The 23,995-nt window shown below is 40.2% G+C and overlaps 1 protein-coding gene across 1 annotated transcript; it reads left to right on the top strand.

The window, feature by feature from the left end:
* The first annotated feature begins 152 nt into the window (after positions 1-152).
* PKD2 (polycystin 2, transient receptor potential cation channel) lies at positions 153-22,270 on the top strand. The gene is made up of 15 exons (XM_057402003.1): positions 153-567; positions 6,477-6,590; positions 8,754-8,887; positions 9,229-9,479; positions 10,187-10,411; positions 10,979-11,207; positions 12,287-12,457; positions 13,698-13,879; positions 14,943-15,063; positions 17,513-17,611; positions 18,581-18,702; positions 19,168-19,285; positions 19,549-19,712; positions 20,497-20,644; positions 20,863-22,270. Exons 1-15 carry the CDS (start codon positions 165-167, stop codon positions 21,094-21,096), a joined length of 2,715 nt encoding a protein of 904 aa, XP_057257986.1. The 5' UTR covers positions 153-164; the 3' UTR covers positions 21,097-22,270.
* The last annotated feature ends 1,725 nt before the right edge of the window (positions 22,271-23,995 follow it).

The following is a 23,995-nucleotide window of genomic DNA, read 5'->3' on the forward strand; positions in this document are numbered from 1 at the left end:
AGCTCGGCCTGGCCTGGCCCAATGGCCGCGCCCCCCGTGAGGGAAGGAGGCCGAGCAACTACATCTCCCTCCGTACCCTGGGCTTTCCGGGCAGGCGCCGGCGGGCGGGGAAAGGGCGGAGGCGGGGGTGCCCCGCCCCGGGCGGTGGTGGTGGCGGCTGGCCGATGGCGGGCAGTGGGGGCTGCCGGCGCGGGAGGGACCAGCTGGAGCTGGAGCGGCTGGGCGAGGCGGCGCGGGCCGGCTCCTGCCCGCCGTCGCCGCCGCTCTCCGCCTGCTCGCGGCAGGCCTGGAGCCGGGACAACCCGGGCTTCGAGCCGGAGGAGGAGGGAACGGCGGCGGCGGCGGGGCCGGTGCTGGAGATGGACGTGGAGTGGGGCAGCCCCGCGGCCGGCGCTTCGTCGTCGTTGGGCAGCAGCGCGGCGGGCATGGGCGGCGGCGGGCGGCGGCAGCGGCGGGTCCCCGCGGGGCGCGGCGGAACGGAGGTGCCGAGCCGCCACCAGGTGCCACCCGACGGCGCCGCGCCCCGCCGGGCGGCCTGGGCCAAGCGGCTGGCGCGGCGGCTGCGAGGTGAGAGCCTTTGGCCCTTCCTGCCGGAGCGGGGCTCCGAGTCTTGCTGGGCTGCCCTTTACTGCGGACTGTCGGCGAGGGGAGCGTTCATGGGTTGTTTGTGATCCCTTGTGCCTTTTCTTTCACCCACCCCTTTGCTGCCTATGCTCTTTCCTCTGTCCCTATTCTTTTTCCTTCTCCCGTCAGTCCATCCATGTTTGTGTCCCCGCTTTATGCACATGTGTATTCCCATCTCTGACCTGGTTATGCCCCCCTCTCCCGTCCCAGATGCACACACCCTTTTCGCCTTGGTTTCCTCTGGAGCATAGAGCTCTGCCTCCCAGGTCTTAGTCCTGGCTACTTTTTTAGAGAAGCTTAAAATGCCAGCATCAAATCGTGAAGGGTTTAAATGTAGGATTTGCTTAAGTGTCAGACAAAATATATATAAATCTGCAGAAGGAAGCCATAGTTAGGAAATAAGGTTCCTTCTAAAATGCGAGTGTTCTGAAGTGCTTGTACTGTTACTGCTTGGCATAGCGTCAGCAGAGGTGTCAGTATGAACTTGATTTTAAGCAGGACTTTGTAAATTAGGCTGTTGCGTGTCCTGTATGCTTCACTTTGGTTTTTCATGTGCATTCAGATATCATTTGCTATAATGATTTCTCTGCCTTAGTCTTGCACCAAAGTAAGTCTGTCTTGATCATTGCAGTTTTTTACTTGGATGCAAGTCAGATTTACAGAGACTATGGAATAGAGCATGTTTTCAGCAGATTTTATTGGGAGAGTGTTCAATGAACTACGTCTCTTCATAAAAAGAGACCGGAATGGCTGGGGAAAAAAAATGTCAGTTGTAGAATGGTTTTATGTGTTACGCATGGAATGGCACTGCTCTAGAGTTTTCGGAGGTGTGTTTAATTTAGTCTGTCAGTGAGATACGTAAATGCCTAGGAAAGGAGCTGCTTAGCATGGAGAAAGTGAAGTCCTTTCATGAAAATTCTCACCTAAGTAGACTTTTCAGATGCTCCCTTCATACTAGTTGTTGCCAAGAAGGAACCTCCTGTATATGCTTTTAACTGCGGTGAAAAGTAGTGGTGTTTGAATGTGAGGTGAGAGTGGCTTCATGATGACCTGACATGAGTTACTCCTGTTTCATCTCCGTCATGATTTCTGCAGCAATGCTCAAAACAGATCATCCACACTAGGACTGATCTTGGTGTTGGTTTCTGAGCCGTTTTGAACCTGAAGTCAGAGCTTAATAACATGTGATTTGTGTAAGGTCAGAGTATTTGCAGATGAAAGGAAAATCCACACACACACACACACCCCCCCCCCCCAGATATAATTTAACAAAGGCTTTGTAATAGATTTGTTGAATCACCTATAGTTTATCTGCACTTAGGGGTGGTTTAGGGTGAAGGAAAGATGCTTATTCTTAGTATGATTTTTTTCTAGCTTTTTATTTGTTTGTTTTAAGGTTGTCTGTGTATTTTCACCTTGTTTCAACCTGGTTCAGTTGCACAGCAGAACAAAGAGGAATAAGCTTTTGGTGAAGCTGTATGCTGTGCTGGGCAGAATGAGTCTTCATCAGCATCAGGCAGATGTTGCCAGAGAAGCTACTTGGCCCTGTGCTGACAGGGGCCTGTCCTGCTGCCTAAAAGCAATGTATCTGGGGCTAGATTAATCACTTTGGAGCTGATGCATGTCCATAGCTTGAGCTCTGAAAGATGAGAACCACCTTTGACGTCGTAACGTTATGCATCCTTTCAACTAGTGTGGTTCTTTTACACTACTGAGTGTGAGCTGATTAATCAAGTGTGTGATGTGTGGAGAATGGTGCAAAGTTACACATTCTTGCAGTTTAAGAAAACCAATATTTTCAGTAATGGCCGTGGACCAAGTTGCCTCTTGCTGTTGGAGATAGCGTACACTGGTAGTATTCTATTTTTGGCTGTAAAATGAAAAGACTTGGGTTCATGTTATAGGAATGTTAGGAGTGGATTTATCCCTGCGGTTACTATCCACAGTTCCTGTTGATTCCTGACCTGCCTACATTTTGTGTTTGTAGGGAGGTGTAGCCAAAGTTACTGTAGTAGACAGATTCTTTTCTGGCTCTTTCATGAGAATGTTGCCATTAATTTATAACCACAGTAAATGGCTAGGTGTAATTTTATTGCTGTGGAGGTACTGCCGGGTGCTGTACTTGCCTGCTGTGTAGGTAACTAACCTCTGAAGAATGCTGTTGCTGCAGGCTACACAGTGAAAGGACTTGAAATTAATATAGGGCACTTAAAGGATAAGAGAGGTTTTAATACTGGAAAGAGCACTCGGTAGTTATTTTGATGTTTCATCTTTGAAGACTAGAAAGGGGCATACTTCTTATTAAATTTTATTTCAAGATGACTAAAGAGAAGTTAGCATAGATTTATTTAATGAAATTCCATTTCACTAGACAGAATTCAACCAGAAGGATTAATCCTTTGGATATCAAAAGTGATAGAATTACCATGGTGAAACAGATTGCCATGCATGAACTGAAGGATATTGAATGACAGCTTACACTTTCCTTGCTGTCAGTTGTGAAATAAAAAAGCAGAGAGGATTAAGATGATGGGATTTTTGATAATTGCAACTACAGGGGAGATAGCTAACATGAGTTCCTAAGTGAAGAGAAAGCTACTTCAGACTACCTGTATCTTAGTTTTTTCTCTTTGTGGGTTCTTTTCAGATTCTAACTCTTTAGCTTTAGCCCCCCTAGTTTTGCACATCTCTTCAGCAAACAGCCCAGATGCTGAGAGGAGAGGAGGGGATGACTATCCAGTTCTGTTAAGGAGATGGTTTCGATGGGTAAGAGCAAAGTCCATTTCCAGAGCCAAGCTGGAAAGGTCTGCCCCTCAGAGTTGTACTTGGTCACCCAGTGCTACTGAGTCCTCGTGTATCAATACTAAGGAGCGTATGCGGGATATTTCTTGAAAGGTTTTCTTAATTACTGCTAAATGGAAGCATCAGATATTTCCAGTCATTAATTGTTACTTTCACAAAGAATGCATTATGACATTTTTACTGACTTGAACCTAGTGTAGGCTCTGACTATACCTTACTAAGGAATTTGAGACTATTTTGTTGTTGTCTGGGGGCAAAGCATCTTTGCCTGATGGTCGCTTTCCTCTCTTTCCCCTAGCCCCATTGTTTCCCCAGCATCTGAATTTGTGTGTAGGCAGATTAGTGATACGTATTTTGGTTTGGGTGCTTTCAGAACTTAACTTTCACACAAGTCTGAATTATTTTATATGCACTTTGTACCTTATAAACTTGGCTTTGTGATTATGTGTATAAGTACATACACATTATATATGTGTGTTTATATATTTATATAACACTTTATATATGTATAAACAGAAATACTTTAATCTCCCATGTACCTAATGAGCTAGACTTTATTGTTTGAAATTTCATCTGTTTTTTATTTGCATTTGATCGTTATTTTTTGACAGCTCTTCTGAGTTCATATACTCCTTGAGTAAGCCAGTTGGACTACAGAATGAGTGTGAGAGAATTGGTAGTTTCAGGTTTGTTTGATAAAGCGTACATAGATTTTATCAAAAAGTTGATGAATAGAAAAGTTACATAAGGAATGGACTGAAAATGGCTAGAAATGAAGTACGTTTGGTGCTTGCAGTGGATGTCAACTTAAATTCAGCACTGCTTACCACCACTGTTCTTGATGCATCTAAACCAATATTCTAATAATGCGAAAGGAGAATAATGTGTGTGTCTTCTAAAAAAGGGGCTTGTAGCTGACACATAAATCCAGAGCTCATTTAACACAAAGATCATTGTATGATCTCTGGTGCTGGGTTTTGTTTTGTTCTTTTATTCACGTGTAACTTTCTGCTCCTGGCTGAGCCCTAACAAGATTCTAATATGACAGAATTTGAGCTTGCAAGCTTTTTGCTCACCACATTTCTTATTGGTGAGTAATGTGCTGACAGCCGGGATTCGGCTCCCTCGCCAGCTTAGCTCACTGCCTGTTCCAGCCTTTTCTTCCTCTCTTCTGTAATGTTTTCCTGCCTTTATTATGAGGGTTGCTAGTGCAACGTAGTGCTGTGCTAAAGGCTCTATTTGTTGAGTTCTTTATTATGTGACTCTCTAAATGTTCTTGGGTTTGTGTTTCTGTCTTCAAGAATGACCTAATGGTGAGGATTTGGCATTCTGTGCAGTAAAGTTGCAGTCTTTATCTGTAAATTTCCAGGCTTAGAGAACAGCTCTGAAAAGGCTCTCTTGTTTTGGAGGCTGACACTAGTGGAGGTTGTAAGTTGCTAAAGGAATGTGAAGAGAAATTAATGCTAAGACTATTAGTGCTTGTTGTGCCTATGCAAGAGAACTTTCCTGGTTGACTTTGTGGTTAGGTCGCAACTTAAATATGTGGTAGCTGAAAGGCTCCTAAAATCATCTGACACATTTTTTTTTTCCTGAATACACCTCATATTTGCAGTTAGAGGGAAGAGCTTCCTTACTCACGTCTCTTTGTTAGCAAATGAGGTTCTGCAGCAGGCAGATGAGCCCTTTGTCCGTGTAGTCTTACAGCAGCAGTTGCAAAGCAACTGAACTCTTGATTGTTTGTGAGCTTTATAGTGTGTTTTGGCTATCCCTTGTTGCTGTTCCATTTGATTTAAAATTACTGTGGTATGTTTGATGGATCCAGGATTTTTTCCTAGGGAGTTTGAGGTTACTTCATTTCCATCTACTGAGAACATATGGGGCATTTTAAAAGTTTGGCTGTTTAAAATAGCTGCAAAGGAAAAGAGTGTAAGTTTGGTGCACTTCTCTACAGTGAATTTTTATTTGTATATACTTTCTCTCTCACCATAAACTAAGGTCAAATCACCTTGCTTTATTTAGGTTTAAATGAAGAGAAGTTCCTTGAAGGTAGCAGTTCTGGTCTATGCATCAGCAGCTGTTCCCAGCTTTTTTTTCTGTCCTGTATTAGGCATAGGAAATAAGTATGGTGGTTACTAACTGCTTTCTGTTTTCAGGTGATAGTTTCTTTATTGTTTCTTTCAGAGACACAGTTTGGAAGATCCTTTTGCTTTTCCGTAACCCTTTTGGACAGGATCACACAAGTTCAGTAGCTTCTCTTACACTGTCTTCTTGAGAACGTGAAGCTAGGAACAGGAGGAAATAGTTCAGCTAATGCAGTTGCCCAGTTTGACAGTTAGGCAGCAGTTGCTCATTTAGGCTGCTACTTAATGTTTCTGTGATAATCTTTTGATATGCAAGGAAAGAAATCATATAGAAATACTTACCAAGGTCCCTCCTATGTCTCTGTTGGACATGCCTTGCCTATCTAGGAGAGGATGGTTACAACTTGTTCTTTAAAAAATACGTTTGGTTGACATAGAATCATAGAATAATTAGCGTTGGAAAGCACCTGAAGATCATCTAGTTCCAACCCCTGTACCATGGGCAGGGACATACCCTTTCAGGTAGAAGGTTAGTTAAGCCTCCTAATAAAATTTAAATACTGATCATGCATTTTCATTCATCTAACAATGCTCTTCATATTAAAAAGCAAGCAAACCACAAAGAAAAACCCCAAACAAATAATTTCTTGAAGGATGACTCTGTTTGTCTGTCTTTGTATACTTGTATTTGTTTTCCTACCATGTGGCTTTAAGGGACAGCACTTCTGGCAAATCTTCAGCAGAATCTGTTAAGAGTTCTGCTGAGCTGTTAATAGATTATTATGGTATCTTATGAATAGCTAATACTGTCTCAGGCCCTGTTCAGTGTATGGAAGAAGTTCTTGCTTGACCTTAAATTGGTTTAAAGTCCAGAGAAGAACCTGGAGCAGACGGGTTAAGCTTTCACAACCTTATTACATTGCTTATGTAGACATCTGTATGCATCATTATATATGTTTTCCTTTTAAGGTCTATGGGGAACAAGACTCATGGAAGAAAGCAACACCAGCAGAGAGCGATACCTGAAAAGTGTTTTACGGGAGTTGGTTACGTACATGGTTTTCCTTGTGGTCTTGTGTGTCTGTAAGTACCATTCAGCATTATGTGTATCCATTTCTGTACTGCTTGCTGTTTGTAATTCCAGAATGAAGATTGTTTCAGTGATGTCGGAGAAGAATTAATGGGCAGGTGCATAGGCAAATACTGGGAATTAATTCTTCTGCACATGGATTATTGCTTGAGATTTAAAGTACTGCAACTTTCTGTAACTTCACAAATTTTGAACCTTTAAGCAGGGTGGTAATATTCTTTGTTTTTAAGGAGTATTTTTTTAATGTAGTACCACACTGCAGTGTAATGGTTCTGCTACACATTTTGAAATTGCTGAACAGAACTGTTAAATGTGAAGAGTTTGAGTTACCATCTGGGACTAAAAATTAATTACATCACTGAGTTTTGAATTTCTCTCCAAGCTTATGTACAGATCATTCTAAGAATAAAAGCTCTTGACGGTTGCTGGAAAGGCAGAGATGATGCCAGCTACTTAGAAATACCTAATAATTTGTGTTTGCATGATGCTGGACATTCTAAATGCATCTGTAACCTACATGTACTCAAGTGTATATGGATCACAGCTGGAGACTTCCATGATATAAGTGCATTATTTGTTTTGATGTCTATGATATCATATGAAGTATTGTAACACTATAGAACACAGAACAGGGTAACAGTCAACCTACTTTTTTTTTTTTTGGCTTTTAAGTAGGTGATTGCTTGAAAGTAGGTGCTCTAGAATTGACACTGAATATGAGCAGATTCTACTAAATACGGACTTAGTACAGAAGTGAGGAGCCTGATGGATCACCAGCCTCGTGCTGAATTATATTCCTGGGCCTAAATGGAGTTTAAGAGAGTATCCTGAACAGAGTTTGCTGTTCTTTTCTCAAGGTGAAGAACCTTAATGATGCTGGTGCAGAGATAGAGATTTATCACAAGCCTCACACAGCACTGTGAACAGTTGGTATAATGTATAATAGATATGGTATAATGTAACGGTTCTGAGAGCAGCCGCCTTTGGCCTTGGGAACTTCAAATGAGGCATGTTCATGTATTTGCACAAAAATTAGAAGTTGATGCAAAATAGAACTTATGATGAAGTGTGAAATAGATGTTTTATTTGGTTACTAGGAGAATAATCTGTATGCATTAAGTTAGTGTATCTTTGGAAAGCCGGTATGTTTCAAGCATTCAGTTTTTAGTGTGGGCAGTTCTGTTCTATATGCCTGGAATGTCAGTGACACTTAAGTTGTCGTTTATGATCAGTTGTGATAGAATGGAGTGATGTTTTTATTTAGGTGAGAGAGAATTGTGGAGTGGAAAGAAAAAGCAAAACTACGTGGGTTGACTGGTTCTGAGAGCAGAGCAGAAGTCTATTAAAAATAGTTCTTGTTCACATTTTCTTCCCTAAGACAAAATATTTCTATAAAATTGTCAAAACAGATGGAGATTGTTTGGTGTAGAATTAATCTTTCAGGCCTTTCTGAGTTTCTGTCACAAAATGGCTTTAAGTATTTATAAGCAGTGATGTTACTGGAGCCAGAGACCATTCTCTGAAGCCATCTTGCCTTTGTACGTCATTTTATAATTTATGCTCTGGCCATCATCAGCCAAATGTTCTGCCCAGTGTAAGAGTAACACAGAGTCATGTATTTTCTGTGGGGAGATTATCTTAGAAGCGCTGCATATCTTGGGTGGGGTTTCGTTGTCAACCATAGGCAGCTGATGTCATTCACAGTGCCCTGCAATATCCTGGTTGACTTATTATGTGCTCAAGCAGGGCATAGTTTTCCTGAGATCTCATGCCATCTGTGCCAGCTCTCTATGATGCCTTAGATAGTACAAGTCACCTAAAAAGGCACTCTTCAGGCTGCTGAATCATGCAGGTTTTTTTTCCTGAAGTTAGTTTTTGTAGAAACATTAATAATAGAATGAGGTGTGGGAAAGAGAACTGAGTATTTTAAACTCATTGGTCAGACTGTTCTTCACTGCTTTCTATGTCTTACTCACAGTTGAAAGACAAATGCTGCTTGGTGTGGATTTTGTTTTGCTCTGAAGCTTAAACTTTTTGGTGCAAAATCTATACAATTTCAACAAAAAAAGTAAGATTTTTTTTTTTCTTTTCCCTTTTTTTTTCCTCTTATCTTTCCCCTACCCTTTTCCTCTCATTCTTAACTAAATCTTTTGCAGTGACTTACGGGACAGTGAGTTCCAGTATGTATTATTACACGAGGGTCATGTCGCAGCTCTTCCTGGAAACACCTGTATCAAAAATGGAGAAAACTGATTTCAAAACTTTATCCACAATGGACGACTTCTGGAAGGTAATCTAAGCCCAAGTTTTTATCTCTCTTTTGTTGTGATATGCTTGTCCTGTGTATTTAACCTACCAGGATCTTTTTTCTAATGTGGTTTTGGTTGTGCGTGAAGATTTATGTGTCAAAGCTATGGAACAGAGTTGGCCTTTAATACGTGAAAATTTAGAACAAAGGCAGGGGGGGGCCTGGCTGGAGGGCCAGGGTAGGGCAAGGTGAATGTCTTTGGAGGACAAGTAAGGCTTTATGTCAGAAAAATTAACAACTGCAATTCTAACACATCCATGGAATGAAGATCTATAAAAACCATGATGGAAACATGCAAACTGAAATCCTGTCTTATTCCCCAGTTCACAGAAGGCCCTTTGCTGGATGGTCTCTACTGGGAAATGTGGTACAACAACAAAACCATGGCAGAAAACAAAAGCTTCATTTATTATGAGAACCTGCTCCTAGGGGTGCCTCGTATTCGGCAGCTGAAAGTTAGAAATGGTTCATGCTCAATACCTGAAGATTTAAAGGAAGAAATCAAGGACTGCTATGATGTCTATTCTGTAGCTAATGAAGATACTGCTCCGTTTGGACTTCGAAATGGAACAGCGTATGTAGTATTCCTGTATTCACATAGATTTTTTTTCCTGATCTTGGTTATGCTGAATTACACAATAAGTCACTTGGCAGAGGCAACTCTGCATTTATTGTCTGTTCTGTCTGTAAAGCCTAGTAAAATGAGCAGTTGCCAGTTCTGCTCATGGAGAAACCTTACTAAACTTGGACAGCACTGTGCTCTTACCCGCTTGAGTTGAGGGGCTGCCGTTGTACCATTTTATGCATGGGAGACACTCTGTGGTCTGAGTGCAGCACTACAACTGGTGAGCGCCTGTTCTGTAATTCCAGATTGTATTACTGCGGTGGGTTTCGCTGAGTTGTCTTTCCTGGCTAAAAATGGGAATAGCACTGCCTCTCTTGGAGGACAATTTGTGAGTTAATTGTGAAAAGTTTTGGAGATGGAAAAGAATTTTCTTTCTTTCCCTTAGGAAAAATTCTATGTGACTAGATTAATGTATTTTCTTTTTGGCAATTAATATACTTGTGACCCATTTTTCTATCTTCATTTTGTTGTGTTAGTCAAAGGAACTTTGTAAGATCTTTCTCCAGGGTACATCAAAACTTTCTACAAGTACCTCTTAAATTTAAATGGCTTTAAGTAACTGATATGTTTTTTGGTCAGGTTTTGGTGGTGTCTGTTTTCTTAATTGTAAGTTGCAAATGGAAAGACTAATGTACTCTGTTTTACTTCTGAACTAGTTGGACATACACCAATGAGAAGGATTTGAATGGGAGCAGCCACTGGGGCTTGATTGCCACATACAGTGGGGCTGGTTATTACCAAGACCTCTCAAGGAACAGAGAAGTGACAGCTGTGCAGATTGCTAGCCTTAAGAAGAACCTGTGGCTAGACAGAGGGACCAGAGCAGCTTTCATTGATTTCTCTGTATACAATGCAAACATCAACCTATTCTGCATTGTGAGGTATGAACAGAGCCATAAGAGTTTTCAAATTGCACAGTGTCAGTTATTGACTTGGGGTTTTCTTGTGATTGCTTTGTTTTCAGGACGTGGGTAAGTGTTTTGCATAAAGGAGGCAGACAAGTGAAATGGGATGCCTCCCTGTCAAAGAAGTGAGACTCCACATGGAAGCTGCACTCATTGTCTGGAGACAGTTCTGGCTTTGCTGATGCTACAGCAGCTTGGGTGCAGTTTGCAGGCGACTTCTCTAGAGAGTTGACTTATTAATATGTGGATACACAACATCAGTCTTTTCAACACCATGAACAAATGCAGATGAAGACAGGTCTTTCTGTCTCTGTTTATCTCATTGTTCCTGAAATGCTTTTGATTTTAGTCAGAATTGAGTGTGGTCAGGTTTACACCTTCTGTTCTGTGTAGTGTCTTTGCTGAATCAAATGTGGGCTTTTGCCTGTTTCCATTATTTAAATAATTATGGAAATAAACCCATGTATTTTCACTCTGCTTTTCATCAATGCTGTGTAAATGAAATCTTTTATTCTTTGCCCTTTTTTCTGGTTTTTGATGCAGGTTGTTAGTGGAGTTTCCGGCGACTGGAGGCCTTGTTACATCTTGGCAATTTCAGCCAGTGAGGCTGATTCACTACATCTCCACTTTTGATTTTTTCCTGGCAGCCTGTGAAATGGCATTTTGTCTCTTTGTGCTGTATTACATGGTGGAAGAGATTTTAGAAATTCACATTCATAGACTGCACTACTTCAGAAGTCTTTGGAATTGCCTTGATGTTCTTATCATTGTGGTAAGTAATCTTTATAATAAGGCTAAAATTACTTTCTGAAATGCCCTTTGTGAGTGACATTAATGACTCAGTATTGCTTTAAGGGATAGGAATATTATTAGGAAGGATACTTACAGTCTAATGGGCTATTCAATCTGAATAAGACTATTTTAGTCTGTGTTGTAATATTGATGTATTTTGCAGACTTGCTTTTTTTCTCTTTGTTGGTTTCAACCTTAACATCCTGCTGAAAAATTAGAGTATTTCTCCAGTGTGCTTCCTCACACTTTTTGTCTATAATGGTGTAGTCATTATGAAAGATAACAAACTTGCCCATGTTTCTCTTCAACAGACCTGATACTGACTATTGCAGTGACTTTCAAGTAAGAAAATCAGCTGCTTTAAAGCAGTGATTTATGTTTGGAGGAATGGGACTGGGATTTGAATATGTTTGCAGAGAACCACAAAGAGATTTCATATGGCATTAAAATACTCAGCAGCTAATACCAAGTTTGAAGAAGTGTCTCGAATTGTAGAGTTCTAGCAGCTGTCAGGGCTGCTTTCTTGGTTAAGTGGACAGCGTTGCACATCAACAATCTTGGTGTAACAGAAAATCATGATCTTTGATTTAAAAATACATATGTAATTCTCTCTGGATTTATGTCAAGCTGTGCCTGCCAAAAGAATACAAAGTAAGCAATACTGAAACAGACCCAGTCTTGTTCTTGTTTCCTATCTTCAGGCTTGGATGTATCAGAGGTTTAAGTCTTGAAGCCAGTGCTCCAGAGAAATCATACTTGTATCACAGTGCTTTTTATATGAAAGGCTGTTTGGGGGGATGTTTACATGAACTGTGTGCTGTTCCTTATATTTAATGGCAGGGGCAGGAGTAAGATGCTTTACTGTTACAGTCAGTGAAGTATATTCAAGTGCGAGTATAAAATTCGGTTCACACAAAGGGATAAAACGCTTTGTTTATACCTGGTCTGGTGGACATTGTTTAACTTTAGGATTATGTACTTTATGACTCTGTATACATGGCAAAGTGTTTTAAAACCCTCATCACCTTTGGTAAATTTGTATGTTTCTTTTGTACTCAGCTCTCTGTGGCAGCTATAGGAATTAGCATCTACAGAACATCAACTGTTGATATGCTCCTGAAGAAGCTGCTGGAAGATCAGAACTCTTTCCCCAATTTTGAACCTTTGGCATATTGGCAAATGCAGTTCAACAACATAGCTGCAGTCACTGTGTTTTTTGTCTGGATTAAGGTAACTCCAAGATGTATATCCTTATTCTGACATTAGAATGTAATTCTGTTGATTACATGATTTGAGATTTAGTCATGTAAGGCCACGCTGGATGGGGCTGTGAGTAATCTGGTGTAGTGGAAGGTCTCCCTGCCTATTGCAGGGGGGGTGGAACTGGATGAGCTTCCAAAGGTCCCTTCCAAACCATTATATGATTCTATGTTTTTCATAAAATTGGGCACAAAGGAAAGTCAGAGCACAGGGGTAACTTCTTGCAGGCTGAAAACAAGGTTGTAATTTGCCATAAGTTTTAATCAGCCTTAAGTCTCAAAGATGTAGTCAGTGCTAGTGCTTTGTCACAGCAGAAATATAAATCAATGTTTTTAGTATTCCTGAGTTAATAAGTCAGTAACTTACTGGTACTGCTTTTTCCTAGTCTGGTTTAACTGTGCCAGTTCTATCTATTCAAAGTTTCTAAATCTTTAGAGTGTTGGTAAACCTAGTCCAATTCATTTGAAAACTATGTATATTACTTTAGACTTAATTTCTCTGGTTTTCTGCCTCCTTTATAGTGATATTTCTTTTCAAGTTCATGTTCATTTCCTGTCCTCTGTATATATAACATTGCAGAGGAATATTTAATTACTAAACTGATAAATAGGGGAAAATACAAGACCAATGATAAATGAATTTCCACTATGATACTCCAAACTGATACTTAAGTTTATTAAGTAAGTTAGCTGTCTCTTACCGTTTTATAATTACAAAGCTGCGTCTATTTTGCATCATGGTTTAAGGAATAAAGCGGCTTATTATAGGAAGTAATGGTAAACTGCAGAATAATAGAATAATGCAGGGTGGAGGGGCCTCAGGAAGTCTCTGTCCACCTGCTCAGAGCTAGGTCAGCTGTGAGATCTGCTTTTCTCACATTTTACTACTTCATAGCTAACATCTTCTTTGAAAATAAATGAGGTGTTTTGGTTACACTTCTCTGAAGCCTGGCTGACAAATACAGGAGTGAAAAACAAGCAACCCCCTGCAGCTAGACAAGAAATGTCATTCTCACAGAGTTTTCTTCTCATTTCAAGCCTCAGTGTTTTTTAGGAAAGGGTGTATTTCTAAATGTAAATTATCTGACTTCGTCTCCCATCAAATTAAGTAAGACATCTAATATGTAAAAGGCTGGAGAACAGTTGTGTTAAGAAATTGTTGTTTTCCTTGTCTTTACAGTTGTGTTTTTTGTCATGTTTTCTTTTGACAGCTTTTCAAATTCGTTAACTTCAACAGAACAATGAGTCAGTTATCCACTACCATGTCTCGCTGCGTCAAAGATGTTGTTGGCTTTGCTATTATGTTTTTTATTATTTTCTTAGCATATGCTCAGTTGGCCTATCTTGTCTTTGGCACTCAAATTGATGACTTCAGTACTTTCCAGGACTGCATGTAAGTACAAAAGTGCTAAGAATTTCTCAGCTCATTGGTAAATAGATTCGGTTGCCTCATGAGAGACAAATCCTATAACATCAATCTAAACAGATAAGCTGCAGACATATCACTGTTGATGTAACTCAGTAGCAAATGCATGTTTTTAATAACATTTTTAGTTCAAAACCTGTCTTTGCTATGAGATTAAAAATGTGCTATAGTTTGATCAGTGAGCCAAAAATGGCAAGCTTTGATTGGTAGAAGTGACATGGGTTTTATAACAGTTGGTCACATTCCTAGATAAAGCAATAACTCTGTCTTCAGCAGTTGAATTATTATATGCTTACTTATATTTCTAATGCTTATGGAAATGTTGTATGTGTAATAACACTGTGTTCCTGGTAGCATGTGTAGTTCTTTGACTCACAGGTTGCATCTTGGACAGCCAGCTAGTAAATTTGTAAGTATCTGCTGTAATCCAGAGAGAGATTGGACTTTAATATACGGTCAGTAATCAGTTGATTTGGTACAACGTAACTTCATTCTAAAGGGGGTAGTGTTTAGTTATTGATTTCCCCCTCTTCCCTTACACTGGGGCAGTGTTGCAAAAACTTCTTTGTAGAGAGGTGAAGGAACTTGAAGGAACTTGAAATATGATGGCAGTGCTGTGCAGTGCCAAGCCTCTTCCTGCCTTGGCACTGTAGAGACAACGTGGAGAGCACTGAGGTTGTATGCAAGAGGCAGAAGGGATAAGACAGGGACAGGAGTGGGTCTTAAAGCTTCACAATGGTAACCATTGGTTTGCTCTGCTCCACTCTCTGTGGTTCCTATTATCAGTTTTGACTAAAAGTCAGAAATATCCACCCCAGTTTTGCTCTGTTTGTGATATCTGACTGCGAGTTTGGTTATGCCTAGAGGTAGGTTTGAGGAATTGGCTATTGGAGTGCCTGACAAAGTATTATAGTAGTGCAGACCTCTCTGCTGCCCATCAGTCAGACTGTTATGGTAAAATGGTTTTAGAATTCTTGCACAGCTCTGAAAGTGCGTTTGTTCAACACCTGGATGTGTTTTGTTTTTTAAGATTTACTCAGTTCCGCATCATTTTGGGAGACTTCAACTTCACAGAGGTTGAAGAAGCTAATCGAATTTTGGGACCAATTTATTTCACTACATTTGTGTTCTTTATGTTCTTCATTCTTTTGGTATGTACACTTTTGTTTATGTGGGGTGGGTAGGTGGCCATTTCTGCATCTGTTCTTTGATTTCTGCTGCTGCTTTGGGGCTTTTTTTGATATTGGTGAGTGTGCAGTCCATGTAGGGGCCTGACTGTTCCATGGCTGGTCACTACACTCCTCAGTTTTTCTTCATTTAAAATGAATTTGCATTGTATGTTTGTTGTCATTCCCATATAGTGCTCCACGTTCTGGTGGAGTGTATTTATTTTTTTCTTTCCTTTTTCTTTTCTTTCTAATTTATGTAATTTTATCATTATAAAGGATTACTTATTTCTAAAAGCTGAATAGTGCCTGGTTGACACACAAAGCAAGCCCATATCTTCTGGTGCAAAGTAGCTGTAATGTTCCATACATAATGTCCTTAGTTTATAAAGGTGCTCTAACATGTGGCTGGTTGTATTTACAGCAGTCTAGTTTATGCATGCAACACACAGCTTGTCTGCTAGCAGTGTCTAATTCATCAGCAGTGCAGCAGTTGTCAGATATGCAGGTTTCCCTGCAAAGGCCTCTCTCCTTCTCCAGGGCAAAGTTGGGCCCTGTCTTTCTCACCTTCCCAGTGCAGATTACCTGTCCACTTTCTGACAAACAGTATTGCAAGAAGCTTAGCTTATCTGAGAGGCAGTATGTAGACATGATTGTTTGACAAATAAATTCAAACAGTGACTACATTGTGAGTACGCATCTTTTGTAAACTCTCTGTTAATACTAATATTGAATCCATATTAGTCTTTTTGATAGTAGCAACTGAAGGGAGGAAGCCCCACTCTTAGAAACTTAGGAGACCAGGTAAATTCATTTTTATCTTGATATAAGAGAAGAGCCTCAGTATCTTGTACTTAAATGTAGTTTTCAGTTAGTTTGGTACTGACATTAAGATGTAGTAATTTTGTTTCTAGTGTATCACCACATGGAAGCTGTTATGTGAGCAAGAAGCCCTCAGATGATTCCCCAAACTGTGTATCTTTGGGGGATTTGATAAGATGGCAAGCATTAAAGTAGGATTTTACTAACCTGGAACAGTACAGCAGTCCTGTATCATCATAAATATTAGAGTTGCTTAATGAACCTTGTACTTAATGAGGCTTTTTATTAATCTTTGAAATGAGGAGAAATGGCATTCAGATATTATTTGTGGGAGAAGACTTCATCTTGGCTAGTAAGGAAGCATTGAATCTCAAGTGTTCAGAAGGATATACCAGTAGTCAAACAGAAAATAACTTATGGGTCACTTCGGCCCAAGAAGCAAACGAAGCAGGTTTTATATTTGTTTTGAAGCACCTCACAAGATGCAGAGGAGCAGAGGCTAGTGTTCAGCAATGGAGAGAAGTTTTTTTTCTGAAGGGGTAGCAGAAAAGTACTAGAGCGTGAAGGCATGACCAGGTTATCCAAAATACTCACTATAATTTCTGTGCCTATCCACACCTGCACAATCCTGTCATTTGGCTGGAGTGAAATGTTGCTGTAAGCTCCTTGAGACTAGTCTGAGGTCTGGAAACTAAGTTAGGGAAGATGACCAGAAAGCACCAGCTCTTAATTTTGAGTAGCTGAAAGCAAATATACGGTAGTCAAGTTACCTCTTCTCTGGTGTTGGACAATAATGCATAAAGGTACAGTGTTGGAAGATATTTATCCTAAAGCAATTTTTTAAGTCCATAAGGAAATAGAGGTTAACACTGCCTTTCTGTGTGAGAGTGGCACATTGAATGTGCCAGTGAATTAAGTAATTCTTCTTCAACTTGAATATCCAGCTTGCAATTCAGTCATATTTACTCCATGTTCAGCAGGAGCCTTTCGGTAATGACAGCATGTCTCAAACTATATGCTTGGCGCAGGGTTAGTGAGACCTACTTTTTTTTTTCTCTTTCATTTGGGCAAGCAACCAGACTCTTTTCAGAGTTGGTGGTGTACATGCCAAATGTCTGATTGCAAGCTGTTTTGTTTTTATCTTAGTCTGAAATGCAAGCAGAGCGGTAACTAGGTAAGAAATTTATGTTTGTCCTGGTTATTATGAGATGAATAGTTGACTTGACTACTCAGGCACTTTTTTTGTGTTCTCTAGATTAATTAATAGTTACTATCTGTGTAAGTTTGGCCTGGCAGATAGAAGGTCAAACTTAAATATATAATGTTAAACAAGCATGGTTTATTGCCGCTGCTTTGTGTAGGTATGAACTGTCTCTGGAAAGTAATACTCCAGTTACATTAATAACCAGTAGTCTTGACTAGAAGTTGCTACACTGCAGTGCATCCCATTTCAATATCTCAAGTTCTTGATGTTAGTGCTTTAGAAAAAGCTCACCATTTTCTCCTGGCCTTTTTTAAAAAGTCATGTATAGGTCTGCACATGAAGGTTGTAGGAGCAGGGCTTAGGCTTGGTGAAATTTCAGTTGGGCTTTTTCATTTCTCTCATGAACAGAACATGTTTTTGGCCATCATCAATGATACGTACTCTGAAGTCAAATCGGATATGGCACAACAGAAGGCAGAAATGGAACTGTCTGACCTTATCAGAAAGGTAAAAGTAACATTTTGTTTGTTTTAACATTCCTCACATCTAAACTCACTCCATAAATTGCTACAAAGTGAAGCTGGCAGCAGCTGATGAATATACACATCTCTAGTTAAATTAATCTGAGCTGAGTGTAAAATAAATGAAAACTTTCCATCACAACATATTTTAGTCATCTGAGACTTTGTGTTGAATGATCAGCCTGCTGAATACAACATAAGATTTGACTGTCAAGTACCTACAGAAACACTGAACACTGAAGCTAAGCTGCTGTTTGGTTTGGTCACAGAACTACCTCATTTTGGGCAATAAATTTAGGCGAGTCTTGGATAATGCGTTGGGAGCTTCCAGGGGCAGCTGCCAGTAAGGTTGTTGAATACAAAGTTAGGAGCTTGACTTGAATCCCAGTTTAGGAAAAACGTGCACATACGTGTGCTCTGGCATGGATGCGGTGCTGTACTGTGGTCAGAAATGTCTAACCACATACTCGGCATGACCAGTAACTCTGAGTTTAAAACTTGCAAACTGGTTATTAAAACAGAGCAGAGAAAAACAAAGAGTGCTGCTTTTTGGGATGAAGATTTTATGTCATTCCTACAACGGAAGCATGACAGAGAAGCAAAATAACTGCAGGAAGTTGTACCTGTGTTGTCAGCATTATTTAAAACTGTCACTTAACTGTCAGTAACTGACTGCTAAAGGTCTTGCTGTACAAAATACTCCATTCCTGCTGACCTGCAGTGCAAACTGAAGGATGAAAGCCTTACTCTAACTGCAGAGGTATTTATATGTTGCTCATTTAAATGCTGAAATAAAAGATGGGTAAACCAGAGGAAAAGAGAGATTCCTGCAGGACTTTTGGGACGCACTGAATGATAGTATACACTAGGTGATTTTTATAATGAGAAAGTTATTAGAAATCAAGTGTTAACATTTCATGACAAGTAAAACACAAAATATCACTGTTTCTTTTAGGGCTACAACAAAGCCATGATCAAACTTAAATTGAAGAAGACTACTGTTGATGACATTTCAGAAAGCCTGAGACAAGGTGGGGGAAAGTTAAATTTTGATGAGCTCCGGCAAGATCTGAAAGGGTAAGGAAGCTGTTACTTATTATCTGGAAGAGTATCCCAGAGACATGTCATGTCTTTGATGCTTCTGTGAGAAGCAAGAGAATGCCACATTCTCTTGTTGTGGGTAGAAGGGGCCTTAGGAAGCAGAGATCTAAAGCATTTGAGGAAATGGTAATATTTCTATCTGAGCCACTGCAGGAGATTGTGAACAGTCAGGAATCCAAGGAAAGCAAACAAAGAGGTATAAAAGGGATGGTTGTGAAGGAGCAGGGTGCAGTCTAGGGGAGATTTGTGCTACTGAGTAATAAAAGGTGAGGGCTGAGGTGTTTATTATCAGTGTTGTGAATTCATAGGCAGCACTAGGATCAGTTATGCCTTTGGCTGGGGGATGAAGGTCTGATGGAGTGAAGTGTTTTTCTAATACTTGAAGTTCACTTGGCGTCCAAAAAATGGGAAATAAGGGAACTGTTTTTACTCCGTTTTCAGGAAGGGGCACACGGATGCAGAGATTGAAGCAATATTTACCAAATATGACCAGGATGGGGACCAGGAATTGACAGAGCATGAACATCAGCAGATGAGAGATGACCTTGAGAAAGAGAGGGTGAGCTCCGTGTTAGGAGTGATATGCCACCACTGCCATCTGCCAGTCTTCTCCCCATGCTTGTTTCTGAACAATTCTGCCCTAGAAGAGTCCTCTTGTTTCCCTTCACATTTGCTCTCATTCCTGCCTGTCTGAGCAGGACTGTAAATAGGCAAGGAGGAGCTGATGGAGGGCAAGAGGTTTTTGACCTTGACACCCCCATCCCTCATGTACAGGTGAAAATCTTTACATCATCTTTGTCTGTGTCTTGTGTTTTCACAAAGGAGGATCTGGACCTGGATAGGAGCTCTCTGCCACGTCCTCTGAGCAGCCGCAGCTTCCCCCGGAGCTTGGACGACTCTGAGGAGGATGAGGATGAAGACAGTGGACACAGCTCCAGGAGGAGGGGCAGCAGCTCTAGTGGGGTTTCCTATGAAGAGTTCCAAGTGTAAGTTGATTGTTCTGAGGAGGAAAAATCTGCATGGTGTTTGGGGGATTTTTTCCCTTGTAGGTTTTCTTCTTTCAGTTCTATAATAGAGTCTCCTGTAACTCTATTAATCAAATTATTCATAAAAGTAAACGCTGTGTTTTGAAGGTACTTAAGTCACTCTTTAGTGTCTGAACTGGAATTACTTTAGAGAGGCTGATGTGAATTAGACACAAAACCAAAAACAAACCAACCAAAGAAAAAAAGCCCCTGTCTTTAAAACCTGGTCATTGAAAAGACAGAAAAAATGGTCAAATGGTACAGTAGGGAACAGGGAAAATGATACAATAATGCCAGAAGACTTTTCTACGATTTTTAGAAGTAAAACCTTGAGGTTGTTTTAGGTTCACTGAGAACTTAAGGTGTTTTTTTTAGTAAGATTAAGTTAGTTGTGAGTGTGTATTTTGTCTAAAATAATAGATCTCCATATTAATTAATTATAGCAACACTAGCTGAATGAAGAATTTCAGTAACTAGAACCAACAAATTTTCATGAGGATGCCCTAAAAGCAGGGAAAACAGAGTGGAATATGTTTCTGGGGGGTTTTTCCCCATCTGCTTTATCTCTGTGTTATCCTTTTGCTCTTGTGTACCTTGTCCCTGCCTGGACATCAGGACTGATTTGTGGAGGGTCAGATGCATGCCAGAATTAAAAGGCTCTCATCCTTATCTGCTTTGTGTGTTGGCATACTACAGTGATACTGACTCAGACAGGGTTATTGAAGCTCACACTTGTTGCCCTTAGGCTCATGAGGCGGGTGGATCGCATGGAGCATTCTATCGGCAGTATAGTCTCCAAGATCGATGCGGTTATCGTGAAGCTTGAAGCGATGGAGAGAGCCAAACTAAAAAGGAGAGATGTGTTAGGAAGGCTGTTAGATGGAGTAACAGAGGTAAGAAAACTGTAATACAAATTGTGCTGTCATCAGTGAAGGTGACAACCTGGGCATTACATCACTGGAAAGAAAACCATTTACTGTACTAGCAGTGTTTCTCCACTAGCCTATGGAAATACTTGAGTGGCGTAAGACTTTCCCATGTTTGTGTAGGGATTTGCTTAGGCTGTTGTTTAGAAGCTGAGCTTCAAGGTTGCGTCTTTTAATCTGTTCAGGATGAAAGACTGGGTCGTGACAATGAAATCCATAGAGAACAAATGGAGCGACTTGTGCGAGAGGAGTTGGAGAGGTGGGAATCAGATGACACGGCATCCCAAATGAGCCATCGGTTGGGAACACCACTTGGACTGAATGGCCAGCCTCGTTCAAGGAACTCTCGGCCATCATCCTCCCAGTCAGATGGTATTGATGGGGGAGGAGGAAATGGGGGGAATAACATCCATGTGTAAGGATTAACTTTGTAGGCGATTCTGAATGTTTCAGGTCAGTATTAAGCCAGCAAATACACTACTCCACTGTTTCCCAGCATGAGGTGATCATCCTCATCAGACCACTAAGGACATTTCTCACCCATGGGCAAAAGTAAATATTCTCTTCAAAAGGCATTTTCAGACCTACATAAGCCATGTGTCACGTTCAAGTTGCCCACAGTAAACTGTCAGCCTTGCAAATGAAAGTGCAGGAGGCAGAATGGAAACAGTTGTTACAAAATCTACCTGGCCAGAAGTTTGATTCCATACATGTATTATGGGGACACTTCCACAAGGGCATCAAGCTTCAGACAGAATAATGTGCTGTGGCTAAAACCACTCCACTGAAAGGCTGCAAGTATTTTGCTTTCTGTTGGAAAATAGGATTTTTTCCCAATGCTTTTAAAAGCAATTTTTAAAAGAAGATGGCATGAATTTATTGCCTCATTCATTGTTAACAGCTGACACTTTTCAGAGATAAAATAGCACTTTTTTACTTTGCTTCTGCCTATGTTTCTGAGTTATTCTTGGTGTTACTAACATTTTAATCAACTTCAAATGTTCATTTCTTCCTGGTTTTGAGAAATACTGTGTTTTTTTAAACAGAAGAAAGTACACTCACTTTGTACAATGGTAAATCACGTATTCCATAATAGAAATGTACACATTGCAGGTGTTTGTGTTCCATTAGCATTTCAAAAGCACTATTTGAGAGCTGCCTCTTCACACCCAATGAAAGTAATAATTTTGGGCTTTGTTGCAAAGTGCCCATTTTTTAATGCTATGATTTCATGATCTGAGTGTTCCTGGGATAAACATTCCACCAATTCTTAGGTAAATATGGTTACTTTGCAGAAAATAGATTCTTTCAAAGCTCACAAAATTGAGAAACATCAACTCTTCTGTGGGTGCAACAGGGAAGGGGGCAGAGAAGTTGCTGATGGTTTGCAGTCTGATCCTGTGCTGTGTCAAGTTGTAACCATGTCTCAACTGTGTAGTCTGTATGTACATTTAAAAGAACTGCTTGTAATATTATTAGGTATATTTCTACATATGCTTCTCTGCTGAGGTGCAACACATGATGCCTTTCGAAAGGTGTTTGTAGTATAATCACTGATTTTTAGTGTTTAGTTTCCTCTGCTTTCTGGGCCGTAGAAGCTTTGTTTATGAAAGGACACTGAAATTAGGTTGGTTTCCTACAGAAACCATTGGGGCGTAGTGTTTGTGGTTTTGCCTAGCAACGTATTTCCGTCTGTGGAATACTGGTTTAGGAGGGAGTTTCAGTTGTGCTTTTTTTCCTGAAGATGGCAGTTGTATTTAAAGACTTAGAGTTGCTGTAAAGGAAGAGGGAAACCTACACAATCAAACACATCAAAGCTGTTAGCAGGGTATATAGAGGGAAAAATGCCTATTTAACAAAGTATAAGTAGCATATGTATATGTTATATTGATGCTTTGTGTTTCAAAAAGCATTTGTTGCCGGAAGTTAACACCTTATTCTTGCAGTTGTGCTGCTTAGGTGAAGCTTACACCTTGCGTATGATCTTACAATTGCATTGCCTGGATGTACAGTGACTCAGAATTCTTTCTTCCTAACCAGAGAACTTGCTAGAACTAAATAGACTTAATTCCTTTCCCTGTTTTTAAGTTTATGAGAAACCATATGCATAGAAACTGAATGTAAGTGGTGCAGGAGGAAGTTCAGTGCCGGGACTGGAATTTCTTAGTAGCTTTGGCTTGAGAGCAGACCAGCGTGGGAAAACAGGTTGTGATTCACGGAACAGGTGAAGTGTTTATTCTTTCTGTGGTTCCTGTACTAGGAAGAAATTCATACTGCTTCAGAAGAAACCCTGTCAGCTTCCCAAAACAGCGCACAGCACAGTAGTTAGGGCTTTTGTGTGAAACGAGACACTCAGGCTAAGCTCTGTCTTGCCTCAATTGAAACTTTTTGGACCTTAGAACCCTTCCCGAGGAAAGCATTTCTGTATTGAACTGGCATTTGTAACTTTAAACAAACCAACCAAAGAACACTAGCTGAACACGTGGCCAGGTGATGTGCAGGGAAAACAGAAAATACCATACAAAGCAATTTAAATATGCATAGTCTTCATATTTAGAATGGGTAGTGTGTTGGTGTGTAGCATGACTTACAGTTTAAACTTTGAAGCATGCTAACTAATTACATGTGTGTAACATGTAATTAATATTGGGTTTCTAGGGTCCAGAGTTACCTAAATACTAAAATAGTATTTAATAATCATGTACTTAATCAAAGACTTTCGCCAAATGACCCAGCTGGAGTTGTCCAGCAATCAGGAGGAACCGTAATTGGAATACTTTGTGTTCAGGTTTGTGCCTGCAGCCAGTAAGGCATGTGGCATGCTGAGGCTTATGGCAGCAGGGATCTTGTGGTCATCTGTTGGTGAGGCAGTGCCTTAATGGGGGAAAGAAAGCAAAACTAAACCTGTCAGTATGGTTTTAAATAGGTTTATTATAAAGGTGTATCTTTCAAAATGTAAATTCAGTCAAACAGTTAATCTTCTATTTGTAGTATATGTTTATTCGGAAAGTGTTTGCATTCGTAGCTGTATTTGTTGAAATATATTTCTGTAACGTGTCGTTACTTAATAACAAACTTCATCTTGAAGTGCAGTAAGTTTTCATGGGGTACCCGTGTGTGTTGACAGTGGCCTTGCAGTGAGTGCATGGGCACTTGACAAATGTTATAAACATTTTATTATTTCATTTTTCCACTAGATTATAATGCCATTTGTCACATATTACAAAGGTAAGGTTTTTGTATAGTAATGTGCAGTATTTGGTCTTATTAGGAAGCTGTTAATTATGCAAGCCTTCTACAATGATCAAGATTGTATTG

Source organism: Pezoporus wallicus, unplaced genomic scaffold (assembly GCF_028554395.1).
Source record: "Pezoporus wallicus isolate ANWC-B61680 ecotype Strahan unplaced genomic scaffold, APGP_CSIRO_Pwel_v1 contig_7178, whole genome shotgun sequence".
NCBI classification, from domain to species: Eukaryota; Metazoa; Chordata; class Aves; order Psittaciformes; family Psittacidae; genus Pezoporus; species Pezoporus wallicus.

What these genes read in the sequence shown, in the direction of transcription:
- PKD2 (XM_057402003.1), top strand. Translation starts at nt 165, where the DNA reads ATGGCGGGCAGTGGGGGCTGCCGGCGCGGGAGGGACCAGCTGGAGCTG. An exon ending in GCTGGCGCGGCGGCTGCGAG is followed by an intron (nt 568 to 6,476) that starts GTGAGAGCCTTT and finishes TTTCCTTTTAAG; the next exon opens with GTCTATGGGGAACAAGACTC. An exon ending in CAATGGACGACTTCTGGAAG is followed by an intron (nt 8,888 to 9,228) that starts GTAATCTAAGCC and finishes CTTATTCCCCAG; the next exon opens with TTCACAGAAGGCCCTTTGCT.